The sequence below is a fragment of the Carica papaya genome, chromosome 6, assembly GCF_054855325.1.
Source record: "Carica papaya isolate Zhongbai chromosome 6, ASM5485532v1, whole genome shotgun sequence".
Lineage (NCBI taxonomy): Eukaryota > Viridiplantae > Streptophyta > Magnoliopsida > Brassicales > Caricaceae > Carica > Carica papaya.
Window position 1 is genome coordinate 28840107 of NC_142314.1, and position 23717 is coordinate 28863823.

Below are 23717 nucleotides of genomic sequence, written 5' to 3' on the forward strand. Positions count from 1 at the left end.
TATTGATAATTTTTATAGTCTTTTCGATTATTTGGGTTAATTGGCTCATTCTTGCATGATTTATCTAGTTATCTTATTACTCGGTTAGTGATTGTGATAAATTTAATCGTTTACTTAGATGATGTTTTATTGATATGTGAATATAAAATGAGATATTGGTATTGCGTAGTTGATTGTTATGTTGATGAAAATCTGTATGTGAAAAACTTACTAGGTACCTGGAAAAGGGTGGACGGACCTGATACATAGAGAACCTTACCGTAAATGTTACCTCAATCGGACGAGGCTAGAAAGTTCCTTACCAGTAAGGTTTAAGAGATATGGTTCACTCTCATATCGGACGGGGTATCAAGGTGGTGGAATGTTTGGCGCCCATTATTAGACAGGGTATGGGGACGACCGATTAATTGTTTAATTGGATATTGGGTTCACGAATAGGGAGACATCCCTATAGACTTCTAGGGGTACCAGTAAACGGGTTAAAAAAAATAAAAAATGATCGTCCCTTATTATCTTATATGTGAAAATAAAAAGTGATGAATATGAGTTTTCATATGTTGTTTTTGAAAAAATTCGTTACGTAAATACGGAATAAGTGACTTTCTTTATATTAAATGAAATTACATTAAATTAAGGGCTCCATTAATTGTTTTCTGATTTTTACTAATCTTCAATTTTTCATATCTGTGATTACTGTGATATTCATACTGGGTTAGTGTAGCTCACCATTTCATTAACTATTTAGATGAAGAGGATCATGATTCAGATCCCATTAACAAGAGGATTGTAAGTAGTTCACTACCCAAACTTCCTTCAAGTGCTAGTGAAGGTCATCCTATGATATTTATTTATTCACTTTTTTTAATTACTATTTATCTTTTAAAAGGGACATTCTCGTATCCTTATTGGGCATTCTAAATTATTTTCTAAGGAATATAAATCCTGACTTTATTAATCGTTTTCGCATTTAATTTATGAATCTATTTTCATTTAAATTCTGGACCTTTACACTTAAAGTCAAGAACACTTGTGGGCAAACAATTAATAGAATATGACAATTCTTGCTTTATGCTACTTTATTCTATTATGGAGTGTGGACGCATGATGATTCATGTCCTTCTTGGTGAAAGAATGATGAAAGTGTGTTATTAAAAAAATCTTTAGCTTTATCAGTACATAATTTTTCATAGATATTTTAAATTGAGTTTTTATCATCTTACAAAACTGAGGTATGATATAAATCACATTATATTTAGCTTTAAGCAGAAATAAGCAGGTGACTCTAATGTAATCGTCAATAAATAGCAAAAACCATCAAATCTCATAAATATTAATATGTGAGATGGTCCCCAAATATCACTATAGATTAATAAAAACGTAACTAAATTTCGTTTATTACTAATAAAAAATATCACATGCTTATATTTTGTAAACTCACAAATAGTAGTAGTAGAGGCCATTTATGGGTTCAGCATATCCAATTATCTTTCCCAAATTCTAGTCCTAAAAGTCACAAAGAGAATATTCAAATATAATTTTGTAATTTAAATCTTGTGATAATTTATTTAATGACACGAGATTAGTAAATAATTTAAGAACATGTAATACATTTTTTAGGATAATGATAAGGTTAAGTTTAATGTCGTTTTTGTCTACAATAGAGTAAGCCATCTGCAATTATAGTTTGTCTGTTACTCGGATGTGGAATGTATGTATAAAAATATTTAAAAGTATTGATCATATAATTTGTGACTCTTGAGTTTATAATTTAAGAGTTTTCAAGAACTTATATGAGGTATTTAGTTCCTATAATGTAGAAGTCATACCTGAATGTGTCAAGAGTTTTCAAGAGTTTATACATATTTGTCTCTTTAGGGACTCAAGTCGTGTCCTAAATCTTTCAATATCTACTCTGAATTTACTAAGATCTGAAGTTGGCATGTTGGGATTTGCTCTAATAATTTAAGATGCACTCTTTCACATCCTTTAAGAATTAGCTGGTAATTAATTGTCGAAAATAAAAAAAAATTACAGGAAAATTTTTACCAAGAACATGTTATTGTATGAAGTTGTTCTCGTCTGGCCACAATAAAGGTGACAGAGAGAAGCACATTGTAACGGCCCCGGAATTTTAAAATGAAATATGTGTATTAAAATGGTCAAATGCGGAAGCGTAATAAAAAATTTTGATTAACATCCCTTACACTAAAACCAAAAACGTGCTCAAAGTATAAAAGAACAAACTAACTAAAAGAGAAACTCGAAAATAAAAGCTATAAATATAACTACGGAGTCTTCAGGCGTCCCCTTCGCCGTCTTCCTGCGGAACGGGCTCGGGAACAATGTCTTCCTGATCTGAAATGGTTAAATAAGGAATGAGCTACACCAACTCAGTAAAGACATCACACTATCTCACTGTCACGGAGGTAAAGGTGGGTAGAAAACACAAAAAGACCAATGGAGCATAATTTACAACAAATTCTTTTATCAATAATAAAATTCTTTATCGTCCACTTAGCTCGGTGAAGTTCATAAAACAACATACGAAAGCAATAACATTATCATCATCATGAAATCATATGAACTGTATAACATAATACTTATCACGCCTTTTGCATTTCAATCATTGCACAACATATTTTTCCTTATTTACCAGCCTACTAGTATCCATGGGGATCTATAGGGGTCCCGCTACCCGTGAACCCTTAACACTTGTAATCATATTTCAGGGCCGTCCCCATACCCCGTCCGGTATGGGCGCCAAAACTATAAACCTCAATACCCCGTCCGGTATGAGGGTGAAACGGGCCGTCCCCATACCCCGTCCGGTATGGGCGCCAAAACACATAAGGTCTCCATACCCCGTCTGGTATGAGAGACCACAATCCCGGTAGGGTTCCCTACGGACCCGGTCCGTCCACCATCTCCCAGTATATCTAGTCAGGCTGATCACATTATATAATTATCAATTTACATAACCTTTTATTCCCCTTTTCCTCAGTCAGCATCATCAAATCACACACAAACAAGCAAACCAGTAATTTATGCCAAACAAGACAACATCGGGTTCTCAGTCATTCAACCCATAATCAATAAAACAGTGATATATACACACGAAACTATGAAATGAAAACATCAGACCTCATACTGCATTTAAAACTGTAAAATAGGTCAAACAACAGCTGACCGACAAATACACCAGACTCGGGCTCCATTAGCGACCTTAAATAATTTCACACATCTATTGATTCATAGAATACCGTTTTATCATTTATTGAACTTCAATACCGTGATAGGAAATAGGGTAAGAGGTCCTTACTTGTTTCGGGGTCCGAATACGGCTCTACAGTGCGCCTACAGGCTGTCCCTAATTTTTTCTGAATTTTTTCCGGGCAACTGAAACGCACTACTGGTACCTGCACGTGTCCCAAAAAATCCCAAATTAGACCCAGGGCCCTTTTCGGCCAATATCGCAATTCCGGCACGGCGGCTCCGCTGTGCTCCGGCGACGGCGCCGCCGCTTGCGGCGGCAATTCGCCTCGGGTTGGTCGTTTTCGGCCGTTTCCAGCCGAATTCGGCCACACTTGCATCGGTCCCTGCGATAAAACAACCCTAGGGCCCTCGGGGGGACAAAAAATACGAAAAAACTGAAGCTTACCGGCGGCGGTGCTCTCGGGTGCAGCGGCTCTCCGGCGATGTTCGTGTTTTGGTGATTTGGCTCCGATCAACCTTTAGAGAAAAGAATGGTGATCACGGTGATATAAAAATTGTATCAAACGGAGGCCGGGAAGGGCCTCATCGGAGGCAAAAATCGAGGAGAGGCGCGGCGGCGCCGCTGGGTTTCGGCCGTGTTTTCTAGCCGTTTGGCCGGGATTTGAGCTCCGATTTGGCCACAGGGGAACTCAGCATTGAAAAACGAGCCGGGGGTATGAATTTTACCTCAATCGGCGGTCGAAAAACTCCCCAGTGCGGCGGCGGGTGGCAGCAGCCGACTCCTCCAACGTCTGGTTCGTCTTCTCCGGCGAGGGCAGGCGGCTAGGGTTTTTGTGATCAGGTGTGGGGGTTTTATTTATACCCTTTTGTCTTTTGATCACAGCCATCCATTTTGATTAAATCTGGGTCGTCCGTGCTTAATTGAATCTGGACCGTCCGTGCACGTGCATCTGGGCTGTCCGTGCGCTTACATCTAGGACGTCCGTGCGCACGCTTGATCTAGGCCGTCCGTGCGCGCGGGGACGCATCTGGGCTGTCCAATCGCGCGCACGCGGATCGCCCACGTGGCCCGTTCCTAGGTTGACGTGGTCTTGCCACGCGGCAGGTCCTGGTTGGCCAGGACTGCTGATTGGGCCGCTGACGTGGCTGCTGACGGGGCACAATTTTTCTAAATAACATTTTGACCCCCGGTTTCCGATTTTCTTTTCAAAAATACCCCCAGAATTCAAATTTTCACCCCTTTTTCCCAAAATCAATTTCAGTTAAATCCAAATAATATTTTTACCCAATTTTATCATTATTATTATTTTATTTTTATTTAATTTAATTTAATTAAATTAAATAAATCAATTAAAATTCAAAAATCATAAAATAAATTAAAAAAAATCAAAATAATAATAATAAAAATTATAAAATTAGTGGGTGTTACAACTCTCCCCCCCTTAAAGAAATTTGGTCCCCTAAATTTGTTTCTTACTCTTTGTCGAACAAATGGGGATACTTGGCTCTAAGTTCTGATTCCAGTTCCCAAGTAGCCTCCTTGGGCGTGTGGTTCTGCCACACGACCTTTACAAATGATATTTCCCGGTTGCGGAGTATTCTGCTCTCTTGGTCCGTGATACCGATCGGTACTTCTTCATAAGACAAGTCCTCTTGGAGTGGAAGCGGTTCATGAGCCAAGACATGAGAAGGGTCCGGGTTGTACTTACGTAGCATAGATACGTGGAACACACTGTGAACTCAGGAGAGCTTAGGAGGCAGTGCTAGTCTGTAGGCAGCGGTACCAATCTTGTCTAAGATTTCAAAGGGTCCAATATATCGGGAGTTTAATTTTCCCCTCCTGCCGAACCTACTAATTCCCTTGAAAGGAGTGACCTTAAGAAACACACGGTCGCCTTTCTCAAACGCTAGGTCTCTCCTCCGGATATCTGCATAACTCTTCTGCCTACTTTGAGCTGTCTAAATGTTCTTCTTGATTTTAACTATCTTGGACGTGGTCTCCTCTACCAACTCCGGGCCGAACAATCTTCTATCGCCCATTTCCTCCCAACAAATCGGTGACCTGCACGGGCACCCATAGAGCGCCTCATATGGAGCCATGCCGATACTTACTTGGTAGCTGTTGTTGTAGGCAAACTCTATCAGGGGTAGATGGTCGTCCCAATGGCCCCCGAAGTCAAGGACACAAGCTCGGAGCATATCCTCAAGCGTACGAATTGTCCTCTCTGATTGTCCATCAGTCTGGGGGTGGAAGGCAGTACTAAGAGACAGCTTTGTTCCCATAGCTTGCTGGAAGCTGCTCCAAAACTGAGAGGTGAACCTGGGATCCCTGTCGGACACTACTGTTACTGGAACCCCATGCAATCTTACTATCTCCCGGATATACATCCTTACCAACTTGTCCAATGAATCGGTCATCCTGATGGCTAGGAAGTGGGAAGATTTGGTAAGTCGGTCAACGATTACCCATATGACATCGTGTCATGAACGCACCTTGGGTAGCCCCGATACGAAGTCCATGGTGATATGTTTCCACTTCCATTCTGGGATCGGTAAAGGCTGAAGTAACCCACCTGGGAGCTGATGCTCTGCCTTGACCTGCTGACATACCAAACATTTAGATACAAAGTCGGCTATGTCTTTCTTCATCCCATGCCACCAAAATCGGGGTCGCATGCTTTGGTACATTTTGGTGCTTCCTGGATGCATGGCAAACTTTGAGCCATGGGACTTTGTCATGATGTCCCTTTTTAACTCACTATCATCTGGAACACACACCCTGTCTTGGAAACGAAGTAGTCCATCGGCAGATATTCAGAATTCTGAGCTCCCTCCCTGTTCCGCATCCTTCTTACGTGCTACCAGGGAGGGGTCAACTGTTTGGGCTTCCCTTATCCTCTGAATTAACTCGGGCTGGACTGTCAGGCGGCCCAAACATGTGACTCTCTTCAGATCATGAAGTCGAACCTGTTGTGTGGCCCCAATTGGTCTGCATTCTGAAACCATCAAATGGGCTAAGATACCTGCACTTTTCCTGCTGAGGGCATCTGCTACCACGTTGCCCTTACCCGGATGGTATAAGATGTCACAATCATAGTCCTTAAGGAGTTCCATCCACCTTCTCTAGCGCATGTTGAGATCCTTCTGAATGAATATGTGTTTCAAACTCTTGTGATCGGTATAGATCTGAAAGGTCTCTCCGTACAAATAATGGCGCCAGGTTTTCAAGGCATGAATGATTGCGGCAAGTTCCAAGTCATGGGTGGGATAGTTCTTCTCATGATTCTTTAACTGTCTGGACCCGTATGCTATAACCTTTCCATGCTGCATCAGGACACAACCTAGGCCCAGATAGGAGGCATCACTATAAACTGTATATCCTCCCGATCCACTCGGTAAGGCTAGCACAGGTGCAGTGGTTAGCCGCTTCTTTAATTCTGAAAAACTTCTTTCGCAGTCTTCATTCCACTCAAACTTGGCATTCTTCTTGGTGAGTCGGGTTAGAGGAGCTACTAGACTGGAGAATCCTTCAACGAACCTGTGGTAATAACCTGCCATTCCCAGAAAGCTACGGATTTCCTTAACTGATGTCAGTTTCTCCCAACCAAGTACCGCTTCAACCTTTTCAGGATTCACTGATACCCCTTCCTTCGATATGATGTGTCCTAGGAAGGCAGTCTGCTCAAGCCAGAATCCATACTTACTCAGCTTCGCATACAGCCTCTTGTTTATAAGGACCTGCAAAACTTGGGCCAGATGGTGAGCATGATCTTCTCTGCTTTTTGAGTAGACTAAGATGTCATCGATGAACACGATGACAAACTGATCCAAGAACTATCTGAAAACTCTGTTCATCATATCCATAAAGATTGCCGGGGCATTGGTTAGCCCGAATGGCATGACCAGGAACTCATAGTGTCCGTACCTGGTTCGGAATGCCGTCTTGGGGATGTTTTCTGTTCTTATCTTTACCTGATGGTAACCTGATCGTAGATCTATTTTAGAAAAAACCTGTGCACCCTGCAACTGATCGAAAAGGTCATCAATCCGGGGAAGATGATATTTGTTCTTAATTATTACCTTGTTTATCCCTCTGTAATCAATGCACAGTCTCAACGTTCCATCTCCCTTCCTTGCAAAAGTAACTCCGGCACCCCAAGGGGAAACACTGTGTCTAATGAAACTACTGTCTTGTAACTCATTGATCTGTTTCCTTAGTTCTTCCATCTCAATGCGGCTCATTCGGTAAGGAGCAACCGAGATGGGCTGGGTACCTGGCTGTAAGTCTATGGTGAACTCGACCTCTCTGTCCATTGGTAGACCAGGCAGTTCATCCGGAAATACGTCTGGAAAGTCTCGGACTACTGGAATCTCTTGGATACAAACTTCCTTCTTGGGCTTACCTAGTTAGAGGAAATACAAGATTAAGGTACTGGGAATTAAGAAAACTTGCCATCAGGGAAAATCAATACTGAATGATTTTATTAACTTGTAAATGGCTCCTCGTTGGGAGGATTAAATACAACCTTTTTGTTAAAGCAGTCTATGGTGGCGTGATACGCCGCTAGCCAATCCATTCCTAGGATTACATCAAAATCCCCCATGTCTAACCCTATCAGGTCTACCCTCAGTTTCCTATCTGCTATCTCCACGGCACATGCCCTGTAGATAACCTCTCCTAGCAATGTCTCCCCCCCAGCAGTAGATACAAGCAACAATGAATCAAGTCTATCAGGTGATACATAAATTTTGGAAGCAAGGACATGTGAAACAAAAGAATGTGATGCACTAGTGTCAAATAAAATATGAGCAATATGGCCAGATATAGTATACATACCATGTACCACGTCCGGGTCTGCATCGGCATCCTTCTGGGTAAGGTTGTAAACTTTGCCCTGGATTAGACGCCTTCTTTGATTCTGGTTCCTCGGGCATTCCCTTGCATAGTGCTGGGCACTGCCGCATATGCGACAGGTGTTGCTGAGGCGGTAGCAGGGTCGGTCCCCATGATCCCTGCCGCAGTGCTGGCAGATCTTCCCACGTGCTGCCCCCGTAGCCTGAGGAGGGGCCTGGATGGCGGGTATGGGCCTCTTACTGGGTTGGACAGACGCGGTAGGTGCTGGCCTGCGGAGCGGGGCTGAGGGTCGGGAACTCCCCGCTAGCTGAGGGTAGGTGTCGAAGTTCCTTTCTATGATCTGCGCCTTTGCTAGGACTGCTGAATATGTCTCGAGCTCCATTATCAGTAAGTGTTGTCTGATCTCCGGGCGGAGACCCCACTGGAATTTCCTGGCTTTCGGCCCTCATCCATCAATGTCTCTGGGGCATATCAGCCCAGCTCCAGGAACTTACGGGCATACTCCGACACGGTCATGTTTCCCTGGACCAATTGAGCAAACTCCATTTCCTTCAGGTGTTGGATGTGTTTAGGGAGATACTCCGCGTGGAAGGCCGCTAAGAACTGCTCCCAAGTAGCTGGTGTAGGCAAGGTGGCCCGCTTGAGCTCCCACCAGCGTACTGCTTCCCCTACCAGCATGAAGGAGGCAATGGCAGCCCTCTGCTCAGGAACTACTCCCAAGGTCTCGAAATCTCAGTCTCTGCCAGCCAGTATTAGGCCTCTTCAAAAGAGGATCCCCCTGCAAAAGTAGAAGGATTCAGTCTTTTGTACCTCTCTATGAAGCCGGGGTCGATCAAGGAAGGAGCGGGATCCCAGGGTAGAGGGACTGGGGCCGGCTGAGGGTGAACTAGGGGGCCCTGTGGTGGCACCTGCTGATGTGGTGGGGGTACTGGAATGTGTTGTGGCAGTGCCTGGTGGTACCGTGGCTATGGTACCGGGTCGTACCGCGGCTGTGGTGCTGGGTGGTACTGTGGAGGAGCAGGCTCCTGCCGGGGTGGCTCGGGATCAGTCTGCTGTAGCGGGGGCTCAACCTGCGATAGTGGAGGAGGTCCGAGTAACTCCCTTCTCTCCTCTCGCCTTTGCTGGGCCGCTACGAGGGCTTCCACCATCTCAAATAGTCTGTCTAAATCCTCCCGAAGTGAATTATCTTGGGCCGCTCGGTTTAGTGGGGGCCTTCCTCTCCTCATTTCCGTGTACCTGCATTCACAAGGAATGGTTGAGTAACGATCTATTGGTGAGTATTTCTCTAAGGCACTATCGTGTAAGGGATGAGTCCGAGGAAACGCGGCTCTGATACCAACTGTAACGGCCCCGGAATTTTAAAATGAAATATGTGTATTAAAATGGTCAAATGCGGAAGCGTAATAAAAAATTTTGATTAACATCCCTTACACTAAAATCAAAAACGTGTTCAAAGTATAAAAGAACAAACTAACTAAAAGAGAAACTCGAAAATAAAAGCTATAAATATAACTACGGAGTCTTCAGGCGTCCCCTTCGCCGTCTTCCTGCGGAACGGGCTCGGGAACAATGTCTTCCTGATCTGAAATGGTTAAATAAGGAATGAGCTACACCAGCTCAGTAAAGACATCACACTATCTCACTGTCACGGAGGTAAAGGTGGATAGAAAACACAAAAAGACCAATGGAGCATAATTTACAACAAATTCTTTTATCAATAATAAAATCATTTACCGTCCACTTACCTCGGTGAAGTTCATAAAACAACACACGAAAGAAATAACATTATCATCATCATGAAATCATATGAACTGTATAACATAATACTTATCACGCATTTTGCATTTCAATCATTGCACAACATATTTTTCCTCATTTACCAGCCTACTAGTATCCATGGGGATCCATAGGGGTCCTGCTACCCGTGAACCCTTAACACTTGTAATCAGATTCCAGGGTCATCCCCATACCCCGTCCGGTATGGGCGCCAAAACTATAAACCTCAATACCCCGTCCGGTATGAGGGTGAAACGGGCCGTCCCCATACCCCGTCCGGTATGGGCGCCAAAACTATAAACCTCAATACTCCGTCCGGTATGAGGGTGAAACGGGCCGTCCCCATACCCCGTCTAGTATGGGCGCCAAAACACATAAGGTCTCCATACCCCGTCCGGTATGAGAGATCACAATCCTGGTAGGGTTCCCTACGGACCTGGTCCGTCCATCATCTCCTAGGATATCTAGTCAGGCTGACTACATTATACAATTATCAATTTACATAACCTTTTATTCCCATTTTTCTCAGTCAACATCATCAAATCACACACAAACAAGCAAACCAGTCATTTATGCCAAACAAGACAACATCGGGTTCTCAGTCATTCAACTCATAATCAATAAAACAGTGATATATACACACAAAATTATGAAATGAAAACATCAGACCTCATACTGCATTTAAAACTGTAAAATAGGCCAAACAACAGCTGACCGACAAACACACCAGACTCGGGCTCTATTAGCAACCTTAAATAATTCACACATCTATTAATTCATGAAATACCGTTTTATCATTTATTGAACTTTAATACCGTGATAGAAAATAGGGTGAGGGGTCTTTGCTTGTTTCGGGGTCCGAATACGGCTCTACAGTGCGCCTACAGGCTGTCCCTAATTTTTCCTGAATTTTTTCCAGGCAACTGAAACGCACTACTGGTACCTGCATGTGTCCCAAAAAATCCCAAATTAGACCCAGGGCCCTTTTCGGCCAATATCGCAATTCCGGCACAGCGGCTCCGCCGTGCTCCGGCGACGGCGCCGCCGCTTGCGGCGGCAATTCGCCTCAGGTTGGCCATTTTCGGCCGTTTCCGGCCGAATTCGGCCACACTTGCATTGGTCCCTGCGATAAAACAACCCTAAGGCCCTCGGGGGGACAAAAAATATGAAAAAATCGAAGCTTACCGGCGGCGGTGCTCTCGGGTGCGGCGGCTCTCTGGCGAGGTTCGTGTTTTGGTGATTTGGCTTCGATCAACCTGTAAAGAAAAGAATGGTGATCACGGTGATATAAAAATTGTATCAAACGGAGGCCGGGAAGGGCCTCAGCGGAGGCAAAAATCGAAGAGGGACGCGGCAGCGCCGCTGGGTTTCAGCCGTGTTTTCTGGCTGTTTGGCCGGGATTTTGGCTCTGATTTGGCCACAGGGAAACTCAGCGTTGAAAAACGAGCCGGGGTATGAAATTTACCTCGATCAGCGGTCGGAAAACTCCCCGGTGCGGCGGCGAGTGGCGGCGGCCGGCTCCTCCGGCGTCTGGTTCGTCTTCTCCGGCGAGGGCAGGCGGCTAAGGTTTTTGTGGTCAGGTGTGGGGGTTTTATTTATACCCTTTTGTCTTTTGATCACAGCTGTCCATTTTGATTAAATCTGGGCCTTCCGTGCTTGATTGAATCTGGACCGTCCGTGCGCGTGCATCTGGGCCGTCCGTGCGCTTACATTTGGGTCGTCCGTGCGCACGCTTGATCTGGGCCGTCCGTGTGCGCGGGGATGCATCTAGGCCGTCCGATCGCGCGCACGCGGATTGCCCATGTGGCCCGTTCCCGGGTCGACGTGGTCTTGCCACGCGGCAGGTCCTGGTTGGCCAGGGCTGCTGACTGGGCCGCTGACGTGGCTGCTGACGGGGCGCAATTTTTTTAAATTGCGTTTTGACCCCCGGTTTCCGATTTTCTTTTCAAAAATACCCCCAGAATCCAAATTTTCACCCCTTTTTCCCAAAATCAATTTCAATTAAATCCAAATAATAGTTTTACCTAATTTTATCATTATTATTATTTTATTTTTATTTAATTAAATTAAATTAAATAAATCAATTAAAATTCAAAAATCATAAAATAAATTTAAAAAAATCAAAATAATAATAATAAAAATTATAAAATTAGTGGGTGTTACACACATTGAGAGTCACAGTTTGCTGCAGCTGCTGGTAGAGTTGGTCGGTCCTGTGGTGGCAAGCGGCACGAGGGTGGTGCCCGATTATGAAAGTTGTCATTTTCAAGTTTTTTGTTTCGGCAATTAATGTTGAATAAAGTTTTTAAAAGAGTTGAAGGATTTCTTAACCTTAAGCTCTAATACAATTTAAAAACAATTTTTTTATTGATGTATTTTTCATCGAATATTATAGTTCAAGAAAAAAAATTGATATTTTAACCGATAAAAAAGAGAGATTTCTTTGGCATGTACTTCTTCATAATTAAAGGTATCATGAAATCTTTCCCTTAACTGCAACATATAAAACAATCTGGAATATATATTTTATCACCAACTCTATAAAAAAAAAGTGACAAAGAATATTTACAATATGCATATAATTAGTAATCACATAGTTCAATTAACTATACTTTTTGATAAAAATTACAAACTAGATCAGAATTTGTGATGTGGTGATATCTGGAAGTATACTTTTTTTTTTTTCAATTTTTATGGCCAACCAAATTAAATTAATAATAAATCAAATTTGGTAGTTATGGTTTAAAATAGAATTAATAAATTGAATAATTAAAATTTTAAATTTTCATTTGTAATAATTATGTTTAAATATATTTTTTTATAATATACACAATATGTCATTATATAAAAATAATTTTCCTTCTTTACAAGAGAGTGAGAATTTGACATTTTAATATTTCACTTAGCCAACAAAAGAATAAATAATTAATAGAAGTAATAAAATATAAAATAAAAATGAACATGGAGGAACACATGGCATGGCCCCACAAGAAGATGAAAAGTGGTGATCCTCTTGAGTTTTAAAAAAAAATGTAATAAAATGCAAAATAAAATTATTTTCTTTTATAAATATATCCAAATTTTCAGTAAAATCTTTAGAATAAATTAAAATATTTACTTTAAATTTGTCCTTAGGTTTTATATATTTATTTTACCTAAGGTTCATATAAACTTATTATTTTCTATAAATTATTATACATTTTAATTAAGTAATACTAAAATTAAAAAATAATTTATTAAAATTTTAGTGCTGACTCTTCTTAATTATGCCACCTAAGCTAATCATAAATTAATCACAACTCAAACACTTTAATCTCTCATAACATATTAATTAATTAATTATAAGTTATTATTATTATTATTATTATTATTTTAGGATTTTTTAAAAAAAAAAAAAAATTGGCTTGAGCTCGGTGAATTACGGCCTCGCTTTGCATCTACTCTTCTACACTCTGTCTCTTTCTTGCAGTAGATCCCAATTTCTCTCTCTGGAGAAACGTGCACTTCGGACGTTCAACATGGCGTCGTCTTGTTAGTGTACTAGGAAAATGCTATTGCTTCCTCTTCTCAACTAGGCCGTAAGCTTAGTAGCTACCATGAATAGGAATATGAGGGAATCTCTGGTTGGAGGGAGGAACATTTCTTCGTCTCTCTCGCACCACCGGAGGGCTCAAACTTTGACCGGATATTCCAAAGATTCCGATGAGAATCTGGATCTATTCTCCAGGACTCGCCGCAGTCTATCTGTTGCCTCTTCCGATGAATCCTCTGATGGTTCGCACGATTAAACTTCTCTCTTTCAGATTGTTCGTTCGATTTTTGTTTTTGTTTTTTTTTTAAATGAATTTTATTTTTACTTTGCTGAGCTCTGACTTCATTAGACTAGGATGCCTAATGGCTTATGAATTCCTCGAATCAAGGATTATCTCTGATTAAAAATTGCTCAGAACCTTTTTTTTAGTCTATTCTTGTCGCCATTCAGTGGGTAGTTTTCTCATATCAACCAGATCGATTTGTAATGAAAAGGATATTCACTGGCTAACAATGATTAATTTTAGCCGCTAATGTCTCAATTCCTAAACGTTGTCGTTTTGGCTCGCTCTTCTTGCAACCATCAGCGAATCCTCTGCTTTCAGTTCTGAGTGGAGGGAGAGATAGAGACATGGACTACAAGTAATTTGTAATTAATGGCTGAATTGGATACTTTCTGAATTCATAGAAGAAGAAACTTGGAAGAGATTTAATTTTCAGTCATATCAGAATATATGGAAGTCTGTAACGAGCTTTGTGGTGCATTAGTGATTTCTCCCGCCCCCGGTAATGGGCTCGCCCTTAAATTTTCTTATATTAGGTTCACTTTTATTGCAGTTTCAGTAAAACTGGGAAGGCTCTCCGTCGGGTCAGCAAAATTGGCTAGGAGCGGGATCGATGATCTTCTCTCATCCACTGATGGAGGAAAGCACGACTATGACTGGTAAAATTGTTGACTTCCACTTTTTCTTAATTATCATTTAGATCCTTCTGTGCCATTGTGATTTGGTCAAATATTATACTATTTCTAAGCTGAACATAGCTTTGTATACTGAAATGTAAGTGGAGGCCGAGTTAACAAAGTACCATATACAGTTAAGAAATGTGAAGAGAAATAAGAAATAGATCTATTTTCAGGTAAAAAGGTAATCTCTTATGGAGCATCCTATGACTCTGTAAAAAGAAAAAAAGAGCATTCTGTGATGTCAGCATTAAATATTTTTGCTTGCACCACTTCATGACAGTACTTATAAGCGGAGATCTTTGTGATAGTGAAGCATAACCTGCCAAATTTTGGATCCTGATAATGAAGCATAACCTGCCATCTTTAGCTTCCATTTTTTGTTTTGAGAATATGAAGAAGAAACCATGAAGACAGGGTCAAAGAAAGTCATTTAGTCTAGCTGAATTCTAGAAGACTAGCATTTTGAACTTTTTTATTTGAATTCTACTTGAAGTTTTTAATTTCATTAGGGTTCTTTTTCCTCTATAACAATATGCTTGTCTATATGGCACCTTTTGTGATGACCTTGGTTTATTTAGTCTGCATATTTTGTACCATGTAAGTGCTTCAGGTGTTTATTAGATTAGTAGTTTCAGGCATGCCTCAAAATACATAATGCATGAACATAACTGAAACATTGAACTTCCTTTGCTTTAACTGAATTTCTATGAAACCGGGTTTAAGTTCATTGTGTCATGTTTTCTTTTCATTTTGTCTAATCTAAAGAGAAAACTTGCATAAGCCCAATGAGATATATTGATCGAATTGTTTATTTACCAAAGATAATCGAGGCTTGAAGACAGTACCCATGCTTTAGCATGTTTAAGCTTCTTATTTTTTGTGATAACCTGATTGTTGTTTCCAGTTATCGCTAAAAGTTTGAACTTAAATCAGCATCCAATGGTTTTTTTTTTTTTTCCTAAGATTTGTAACTTCTGTTGGTTTTTTTGTTTGTTTTTGTCTGTGTTTTTTCCTTTTAATTTCCATAGGCTTCTCACTCCTCCTGGAACTCCCCTTTTTCCTTCATCTGACTGTAATGAATCTCAACCAACACTGGCAGCTCCGAGAAGCAGTTCTTTAGTCAGATCACTTTCTACAACGAAGGCTTCAAGGGTATGAAGAACTTTCTATTTTCTGAATCTGGCTATTTGCATACCTCACACTTGTATTCCTATAATTTACTGTTGATCAACTTAAGACTACTTGAGGTGATTATTCTCTTTTTTTTTTGTCAGCATTTTACAAGTTAAATGCTAAATACATATTCAAAACCACTGCCGAAGATCTAAGATTAGCATTATGTTTGGAACTTATGTACTCCGTAGGAAATGTAGAATTTATTTCCACCTCTACGTTCTTATGTTTAGTTTTACTCTAAAGCATAGAATTTATTTCAATGGAATTGAGCAAGTAAGTTTTAAATTCCATCAAGTTGAACTTTGAAAACAACTTGAGAGGTAGAGAAGAAAAAATTTAATGTGTTTCATTAATTTTTGTTTTTGTTTTTCCTAGTTGAGTTATTAAGTTGATTTATAAAATATTTTAAATTATGATGATATATTTAATATTCACCTGCAATTGAATCTCTTAGTCAACTGGTTTACTAATGAAATGAACTTCATTATTCATTTGTTGCAAACGAACAATAAGAATGCCCCTTCTTGTAAATGATATCTCATGGAATCAATATTTATGTTTAACTCTCATAATTCTATCTTGGCTTCAGCTTTCAGTTTCACAATCAGAAAGCAACCATTTATCAAGGCCATCTAGAAGCAGTTCAGTAACCCGTTCTTCTCTATCTACTTCACAATATAGCACCTATTCGTCAAACAAAGCCTCTTCAATCCTTAATACAAGCTCAGCTTCGGTCTCGTCTTACATGAGACCTTCTTCTCCTAATATCCGTTCTACATCCACTGCAAGACCTTCCACTCCATCATCCCGTCCAACATTATCACGGCCTTCAACTCCTTCAAGAGCTCGGCCAGTCTCAGCAATTAGTTCTGTTGACAGGAGTCGACCATCCCAGAACTCAAGGCCATCAACTCCAACTTCTAGATCGCAAATTCCAGCAAACTTTAATCCATCAGCTGCTCGACCAAATTCTCGTCCTTCAACACCCACTCGTAGGAGTCCAGCACCATCTCCATCTGTAACCCCAAGTTCTACAGCTTCATCTGCACGCTTTTTGTCAAATGGACGCTCTCCGGGATCTCGCCCTAGTTCCCCAAGTCCTCGGGTCCGGCCTCCACAGCAGCCAATTGTTCCCCCCGATTTTCCTCTGGATACACCATCAAACCTTAGAACAACCTTGCCTGACAGGCCAGTTTCTGCTGGGAGGTCCCGCCCTGGTGCTGCTATCCAAACTAAGGGGAATGCAGAAACCACAGGCCCTTCAAATGTGCCAAGAAGACATTCATCTCCCATTGTTGCAAGAGGAAGGCTCACTGAGCCCGTAGGAAAGGGCCGTTTGAATACCAATGGTCTTGTCGCTGATGGATCTGAGTCCCGTAAGGCCTCACATGTGTCAGATTTAGCAACACGTAAATCTGTAAAAACTTCCTCAATTGCATCTGAGAGCACTGGATTTGGGAGGACAATCTCCAAAAAATCACTGGATATGGCTATCAGGCATATGGTATGTATGCTTTCTCTTTCACGTTGTGATGAATAAGATTTATGCATGATTGATTTTTGTCCCAGTTCATACATGCAGTCCAAGCTTTTGTGTTTTTTGATTGAAAATTATTTAGCATAGCTTCTATGTACAATCTACTAACTATAAAATACTTAGCTTTATCTGTCAACTCAGATCTCTGCAACCTGCATTACTAACGCATTCAATTGTTTTATTTTTTTGAACTTTTAAAAACTGAATAAATATCTTCCAGCAAAAAACAAGGCTTATTCTGTAACAGGGAATGCTGATAATATCTTTACCATGGTGTAGGATATAAGAAACGGCTCAGCAAGCACTCGTACACTTTCAAGCACTACCCTATTTCCGCAGAGCATTCGATCCACTACTTCCAAAATCCAATCTGTCCGCGCTTCGAGTGCTACCGATTCCACCAATAGCAACGGAAGCCTGCATAGTGGAGACATTTCAGAGAATGGAAACAATGTTAGCAGGCCTATAGAAAATGGAAGTGAGGCAAATATGGGGAGATACTCGGCAAAATTGAGTGAAGTGGACATCTACGAGAGCTCTCGTTATGATGCACTGTTGCTGAAAGAGGACTTGAAGAACACAAATTGGCTGCACGGTATTGATGACAAATCTGACCAAGGACTTATCTTTGATAATGGGTTTGAATCTCTGCCAGAACCTTTTGATCTGTTATAATACATTAACACCTGAGAATTGGGTGCTATTTTTCTAAATTATATTATGTGCTCATCATTATTTGGTCACTTTGTGAAAGAATGGAATCTGTCAAAGTATATTTAACAGAGAGTCAAGAAGCAGTGTTTTTTTTTTTTTTTTTTTTTTTCTGTTGAGAAGTAAATTATTTTTGGTGTGGGGAACAAAAATATTATGCTGTTGGTTTCTGCTATTTTGCCCGAGAAATAAGGGTGGATCTTGTGGGTGGAGTCTGGATATTGCCAAGGAGCTTGTTTGGTTACTAGTACCATCAGCTTTAACCATTATGATTGATGGGCTGGCTACTACATTTTATGCTCTTATCTGAAAGGTTATGTTCTCTGGACCTATTTTGTCTAAAGACATAGATTTTTACACAATAACAAAAGTTGAAAATTTTGCAACACTCGGTTCAATGTTAGTTACTATTAAAGACGTTTATTTGATTTTAATTCTTTAAAAAATGGAAATATATGTATATATTTACACACACGGAGAGACAACACTTGGCACTTCTGTGGATTATCGCAAAGTATTTCTCAAAACATTTTGCCATGTGTTGAGTCCTGAGTCCTGACACAAACACGGCAGAGTACCACGAATAGTGGAAGTCAAAGTACGAGAAATTGATTGAATAAGAAGTGGGCCACACACTTTGTGATACCGCTTTTAACTTTTCTAAATTATGTAATTAAGAGAAATTAGTATGCAATTAAAGCATGAGGGAATCACTAATGGCCATTTGTTTTTTGTGTTTCCTAGTTATTATTCGTTCACACACACATATATTTATGTATATATGTATATATTTTTTTAATTTTTTAATTATTATTAGATGTCTTAAATTCTGAAATCAATAATCAAACTTAATTGCAATACGGAGACGTTTTCACAACCTCATCCTTGTAATTCATTCCTCCATATTCTGTGGTTCCACAAACCATTCGTCTTCAATGTCTCTCTTATTTCTTCCGTCAACCTCTGCATTTTCTCCTCTTCTTCTCCTTGTCTTTCTTTTACTACAATCAGGAGTCTTGGTAAAGTTTAAAGTAAACTACATTGTACCAGACCAGACTAAACTAGGAGACAAATAGATAATCAATCGGATTAGACCAGTTTCTTTTGAACTAGTCATGATTAATTAAGAATAATTGATGAGACAATAAAAATTAAAATTATGAAAAAAAAAAATACGACAATAAACTATAATTATTTGTCAGATAGAAAAAGTGCTATTTTTTTTATAATATAAATACATTAATATAATAAAATTACCTATCTGAATTTAGATAAAATAACTTACAAACCTAATATAGTTTGAAAAAATTAAAAAAAAAAAAAAAAAAAATCAAATCACATCAAAATCAATAAAACACATCTAATTGAATTCAAATTTAATAAAACACATCTCAAACTCGGTTATTATATATAACATATAATTTAATTTTTATTAATATATAATATATCTTCCTCATTGTCTCTGTCATTTTATTCTTCTTCAAATTTCCTATTATCTTCTTCTTTTCCCAGTCTTCCTCTCCCTCTTCCTCTTCCACTCTCTGCCTCATCTGCTTCAAATCTTCCTTCTCTCCTCTTCCTATCTTTGTCGCATCTCCTTTCGATCTCACACGTTGGATCCCTCTCTTCATTGCTGGATCGTCATTTTATCTCACTGCTCAAGTCTTCATCTTTGATCTTAAACTTGCTTAGGCACTCAGTCTCTCCATTTCAGCTCTTCCAGCTCATTTGGGTTTACATCTGTCACAAACTGACCAGTTTCCATTCCTAGCGCAGAGGAAGATTTAGTAAACATGCCTTCTATGGAAGCAAAAAGATGCCCGTAACATGAGCAAGGATGACTTGAGCTGTAACTTTTAACATGATCTCTTTTCCTACTTATGTGTCTGCTAATTATGAATTCTTTTAATCATTTTCTTGACCCAAGTAGTTGAATTAGTTGTCAAGGATCTTCTCACTGTAGCTGGTAAACACAAATATTGATTATGGGCATTAACCCCTTCTGAATAAGTAACTAATGAGTTTGACCCAATGTCATCTCGTACTCCCTCAAGATCCTGTTGAAATATCGTACCTCATCCTGTGCCTGTCCAAAAATAATACCATCATTTGCAAATAATAAACGTGAGACTAAGGGAGCACCCTGGCAGATTTGAACAGCATGGATAGCTCTCTCCCGTATGACCTCCCAAATCATGGCGTAGAAACCCTTTGCACAAAGAATAAATTGTTTTTGTAAGATAATTATTCACCCACATGGACTCAGAAACAATGTAACACATTCCATTACTAAATACACAAAAGATCAATCAAACCCCAATTTTTTAACATGATATCCCGAAGATATAGCCACACAATTTATTAACATCTAATCTAAGAGTAAAATACTGGGTATTTCTAAAATTGGTACATCTCCTCATAAAATGGAACAACTCTAAACTTACTAATGCATGATCAGTAATCAAGCAACCAAGTATAAAAGCTGATTGAGGCTCGTGAACAATTTCAGACAAACATAATCTCGGCCTATTAGCAATACATTTGGTTACTAATTTCATTACAAAATTGCAGAGACTAATACGACAAAAATCTGAAGAGGTACTTGTATTTTGGTATGGAAAAAATAGAGGTATATGTCACATCTCCTGAAGAAGGAAAATCTAATTTGTAACGAGCAAACTTCTAAAACTCCCGTCAGAAAATCTTACCAGAGAAGGCAAATGAACCCAAAACCAGGCAAGTAACTGGGACCCGCCTGCTACTGACAGTAGGGAAAAAGAACCCTAAATCAAGTACCATAAGTAACCATCTATGTAATTAATATGTCCACTTCCCTCCCTGCAAATTCACCTACTCAACACGGAGCTTTTAATAAACTTCCAGCTTATACTGATATAATTATAATGGAGGAGGAGGAGGAGGAGTTAGCATCGAGATCTGCGTTCCACACTTTTTTGTCCTTGAGCATTTGCTTCACGAAGAAACTTCGCAACGGAACGTTGGAAACTCTGCTACCGAATCTGGAGCTGCTTCTTTTTACTATTTTAATCTTGTACGTACGTCTTCTTCAAGAATCTGCAGCTCCTCCTTTTTACTCTCTTTAATCTTTTTACTCTTTAATCTTCTACCTCTTTCTTGTTTTTTTCGTATGCGTATTTTTGAAGAAACGCCGTTAAAGTTTATTCCACCTCTCTCTCTCTCTCTCTCTCGTTTGCTCGCTATTTTATTCGATGCTGCCACTCGCCCGAATTGTGAGTATATGGTGGCCGACATGCTCATTAGAAGGTTTGACTTGTTTTTTCTCTCTCCCTAATTCAAGAAATTTTCTGTTTAATTTTCTTCTTCATGTTTTTCATCATTGCTCACATGCTCTGTTTCTTAACTGATTAATAAAAAAGAATCTGTGTGAAATTTGAAAATGAAACAACTTAATTTGTATATTATAGTACTTGCTGGTTTTGAATGGAAAATTAGGAAACCATTCGCGTAAGGAAATCAGTTGACGTTCTTCTGAATCTTCTGTTATTATGCCTGCAGAGTAGAAACCCCATGAAGCTACTCTGTGTTCTACTCGTGTTTTTGATTCCCTTAATATTGGCTGATTTGAATTCCGACAAGCAAGCGCTTCTGGATTTTGCTGCCATTGTTCGTCATGGTCCAAAACTCAACTGGAATTCCTCTAATCCACTCTGTACTTCTTGGATTGGTATCATTTGCACGCACGATGGCAGTCGTGTGTTCTCCCTGCGCCTTCCTGCTCTTGGATTGCGAGGCTTAATTCCACCAAATACACTTTCCAAGCTAGATGCTCTCAGAATTCTTAGCCTCCATTCCAATCGTCTCACGGGGAATCTCCCATCTGATTTAACCTCTCTCCCTTCACTCCGATACTTGTATCTTCAGAGCAACAATTTCTCTGGTACTATTCCATCATCTCTATCTCCTAATCTGATCGTCCTTGATCTTTCCTTCAATTTCTTCACAGGCAACATCCCACCCACTATTCAAAATCTAACTCACCTTACTGCTCTAAGCCTACAGAATAATTCTCTTACAGGATTCATCCCTCTTTTTCATCCTCCTACTCTTAAGCGTTTGAATTTGAGTTACAACAACCTCAATGGTCCAATTCCATCCGGCCTCCACAATTTCCCTCTTTCCTCCTTTGAAGGGAATCGTATGTTATGTGGTGCACCGCTAAACCACTGCTATGAGATTAGCCCATCACCGTCTCCTTCCCACTTTATAATCCCTCGGAAACCAGGAAATGGCTCCCAAAGGCTACTCAGTACAGGAGCCATTATTTCCATCGCACTTGGGGGCTCCGCCATACTCTTCTTTCTACTCCTGATTGTGTTGATCTGCTGTTTAAAGAGAAAGCAAAGTGAAGCGTCGAAAGGGAAAGGTACGAATAAGGAGAAGGCAAAGGAGGAGTTTGGGAGTGGGGTGCAAGAGGCTGAGAAGAACAAGTTGGTTTTCTTCCATGGGTGTTCCTACAATTTTGATCTTGAGGATTTATTGAGAGCCTCAGCTGAAGTTCTTGGAAAGGGAAGCTGTGGGACAACCTATAAGGCCATTTTGGAGGAGGGAACTACAGTGGTTGTGAAGAGGTTGAAACAAGTGGTGGTGGGGAAAAGGGATTTCGAGCAGCAAATGCAAAGTGTGGGGAAAGTTAGTCACCACCCAAACTTAGTTCCTCTTCGTGCATATTATTATTCCAAGGATGAGAAGCTCCTAGTTTACGACTACATTTTAGCTGGAAGCCTTTCTGCATTACTACATGGTATGCTTCCTCAATCATCAAACACAAAAGGCGACTCTTCTTTTTCCAGACCCTTTGATATACTATTCTAGAATAATTATTTATAAATTACTTAATGTTACCTTATTATGATATGCAGCTTTTTCTAGAGTTTGAGAACATTTTGAGATCTTATTCTCCCTATTCTTGTATACTTTGCAACTTCACAGGAAGCAGGGGAACTGGACGAACTGCAGTAGACTGGGAATCCAGATTAAAGATTTCCCTTGGATCTGCAAGAGGCATTGCCCATATTCATTCTGCTGGCGGAGGGAAATTTATCCATGGCAACATCAAGTCCTCAAATGTCCTTATCACTGAAGATCTCTATGGCTGCATATCTGATTTTGGTACAACTCCTCTAATCACTTTCCCAAGTGTTCCATCTACAAGTACTGGATACCGAGCTCCTGAGTTTATTGAAACTCGAAAATTTACTCAAAAATCAGATGTATACAGTTTTGGTGTACTCCTGCTGGAGTTGCTGACAGGGAAAGCACCAGCTCAATCAGCCGGTCAAGAAGAAGTTGTCGATCTTCCAAAGTGGGTGCAATCTGTTGTCCGAGAGGAATGGACTGCAGAGGTGTTTGATGTGGAACTAATGAGATTTCATAATAGTGAAGAAGAGATGGTTCAGATGCTTCAGATAGCAATGGCCTGCGTGGCGAAAGTTGCAGATACCAGACCTACAATGGAGGAAGTTGTTAGGATGATTGAACAAATCCGGCCATCCGAATCAGACAATAGGTCATCATCAGAGAGAAGAAGCCCAAGGACTCCAATTTCCAGAACCCCTTAATTGATTTATCCATGCTATTCCTAAACGGCTATTCCCAGGTTGAAGACATCATAAACTGCTGCTTCAGCCAAATTCCACAATGGAAGATTTCAGGCACTAGTAGACTATCCTAAAATAAAGAGGCCTTACAGTAGAGTGATTTTTACCTGTAACATTTGTCCAATAGTGTGATTCTCTCTTCTTCTGAGAGAAGAGTAGGCTATGATAAAAATTATATTTATTATTGTTTGTTTTCCACTCATTGTCACTTTTCCTAAAATTGTATTTTAATTCTTATGTATATTTTTTATTGGACAATTTGCTTTCCACCCCCCAAAAAGTAATGGATACTCACTCATTATATGTATATGTTTG

The 23717-nt window shown here is 40.1% G+C and overlaps 2 protein-coding genes and 1 long non-coding RNA gene across 3 annotated transcripts; 2 read left to right on the forward strand and 1 right to left on the reverse strand.

Annotated features, from left to right (window-relative positions):
* The first annotated feature begins 13276 nt into the window (after positions 1-13276).
* LOC110812919 (serine/arginine repetitive matrix-like protein) lies at positions 13277-17847 on the forward strand. The gene is made up of 5 exons (XM_022039842.2): positions 13277-13618; positions 14213-14318; positions 15368-15491; positions 16105-17019; positions 17332-17847. The coding sequence occupies exons 1-5, from the start codon at positions 13441-13443 to the stop codon at positions 17725-17727; spliced, it is 1719 nt and encodes a 572-aa protein (XP_021895534.2). The 5' UTR covers positions 13277-13440; the 3' UTR covers positions 17728-17847.
* Positions 17848-19248: 1401 nt separating this feature from the next.
* On the reverse strand, positions 19249-21070 carry LOC148253485 (uncharacterized). The gene is made up of 2 exons (XR_015812786.1): positions 20472-21070; positions 19249-19972 (listed from the first exon to the last, which is right to left on the reverse strand). It is a non-coding gene; the product is annotated as an uncharacterized LOC148253485 (long non-coding RNA).
* A 92-nt stretch (positions 21071-21162) lies between these two features.
* LOC110812895 (putative inactive receptor kinase At5g58300) lies at positions 21163-23709 on the forward strand. Its single transcript, XM_022039787.2, is given in 3 exon segments — positions 21163-22546; positions 22735-23322; positions 23325-23709. Coding segments are annotated over 3 exon segments (1974 nt in total). The 5' UTR covers positions 21163-21312; the 3' UTR covers positions 23477-23709.
* Positions 23710-23717: the final 8 nt, after the last annotated feature.

Excerpts from the sequence above, each read along its gene's own strand:
- LOC110812919 (XM_022039842.2), top strand. The coding sequence starts at position 13,441 with ATGAATAGGAATATGAGGGAATCTCTGGTTGGAGGGAGGAACATTTCT. Across the intron at positions 13,619-14,212 it reads TTCCGATGAATCCTCTGATG|TTTCAGTAAAACTGGGAAGG; the intron begins GTTCGCACGATT and ends CTTTTATTGCAG. Across the intron at positions 15,492-16,104 it reads CTACAACGAAGGCTTCAAGG|CTTTCAGTTTCACAATCAGA; the intron begins GTATGAAGAACT and ends TCTTGGCTTCAG.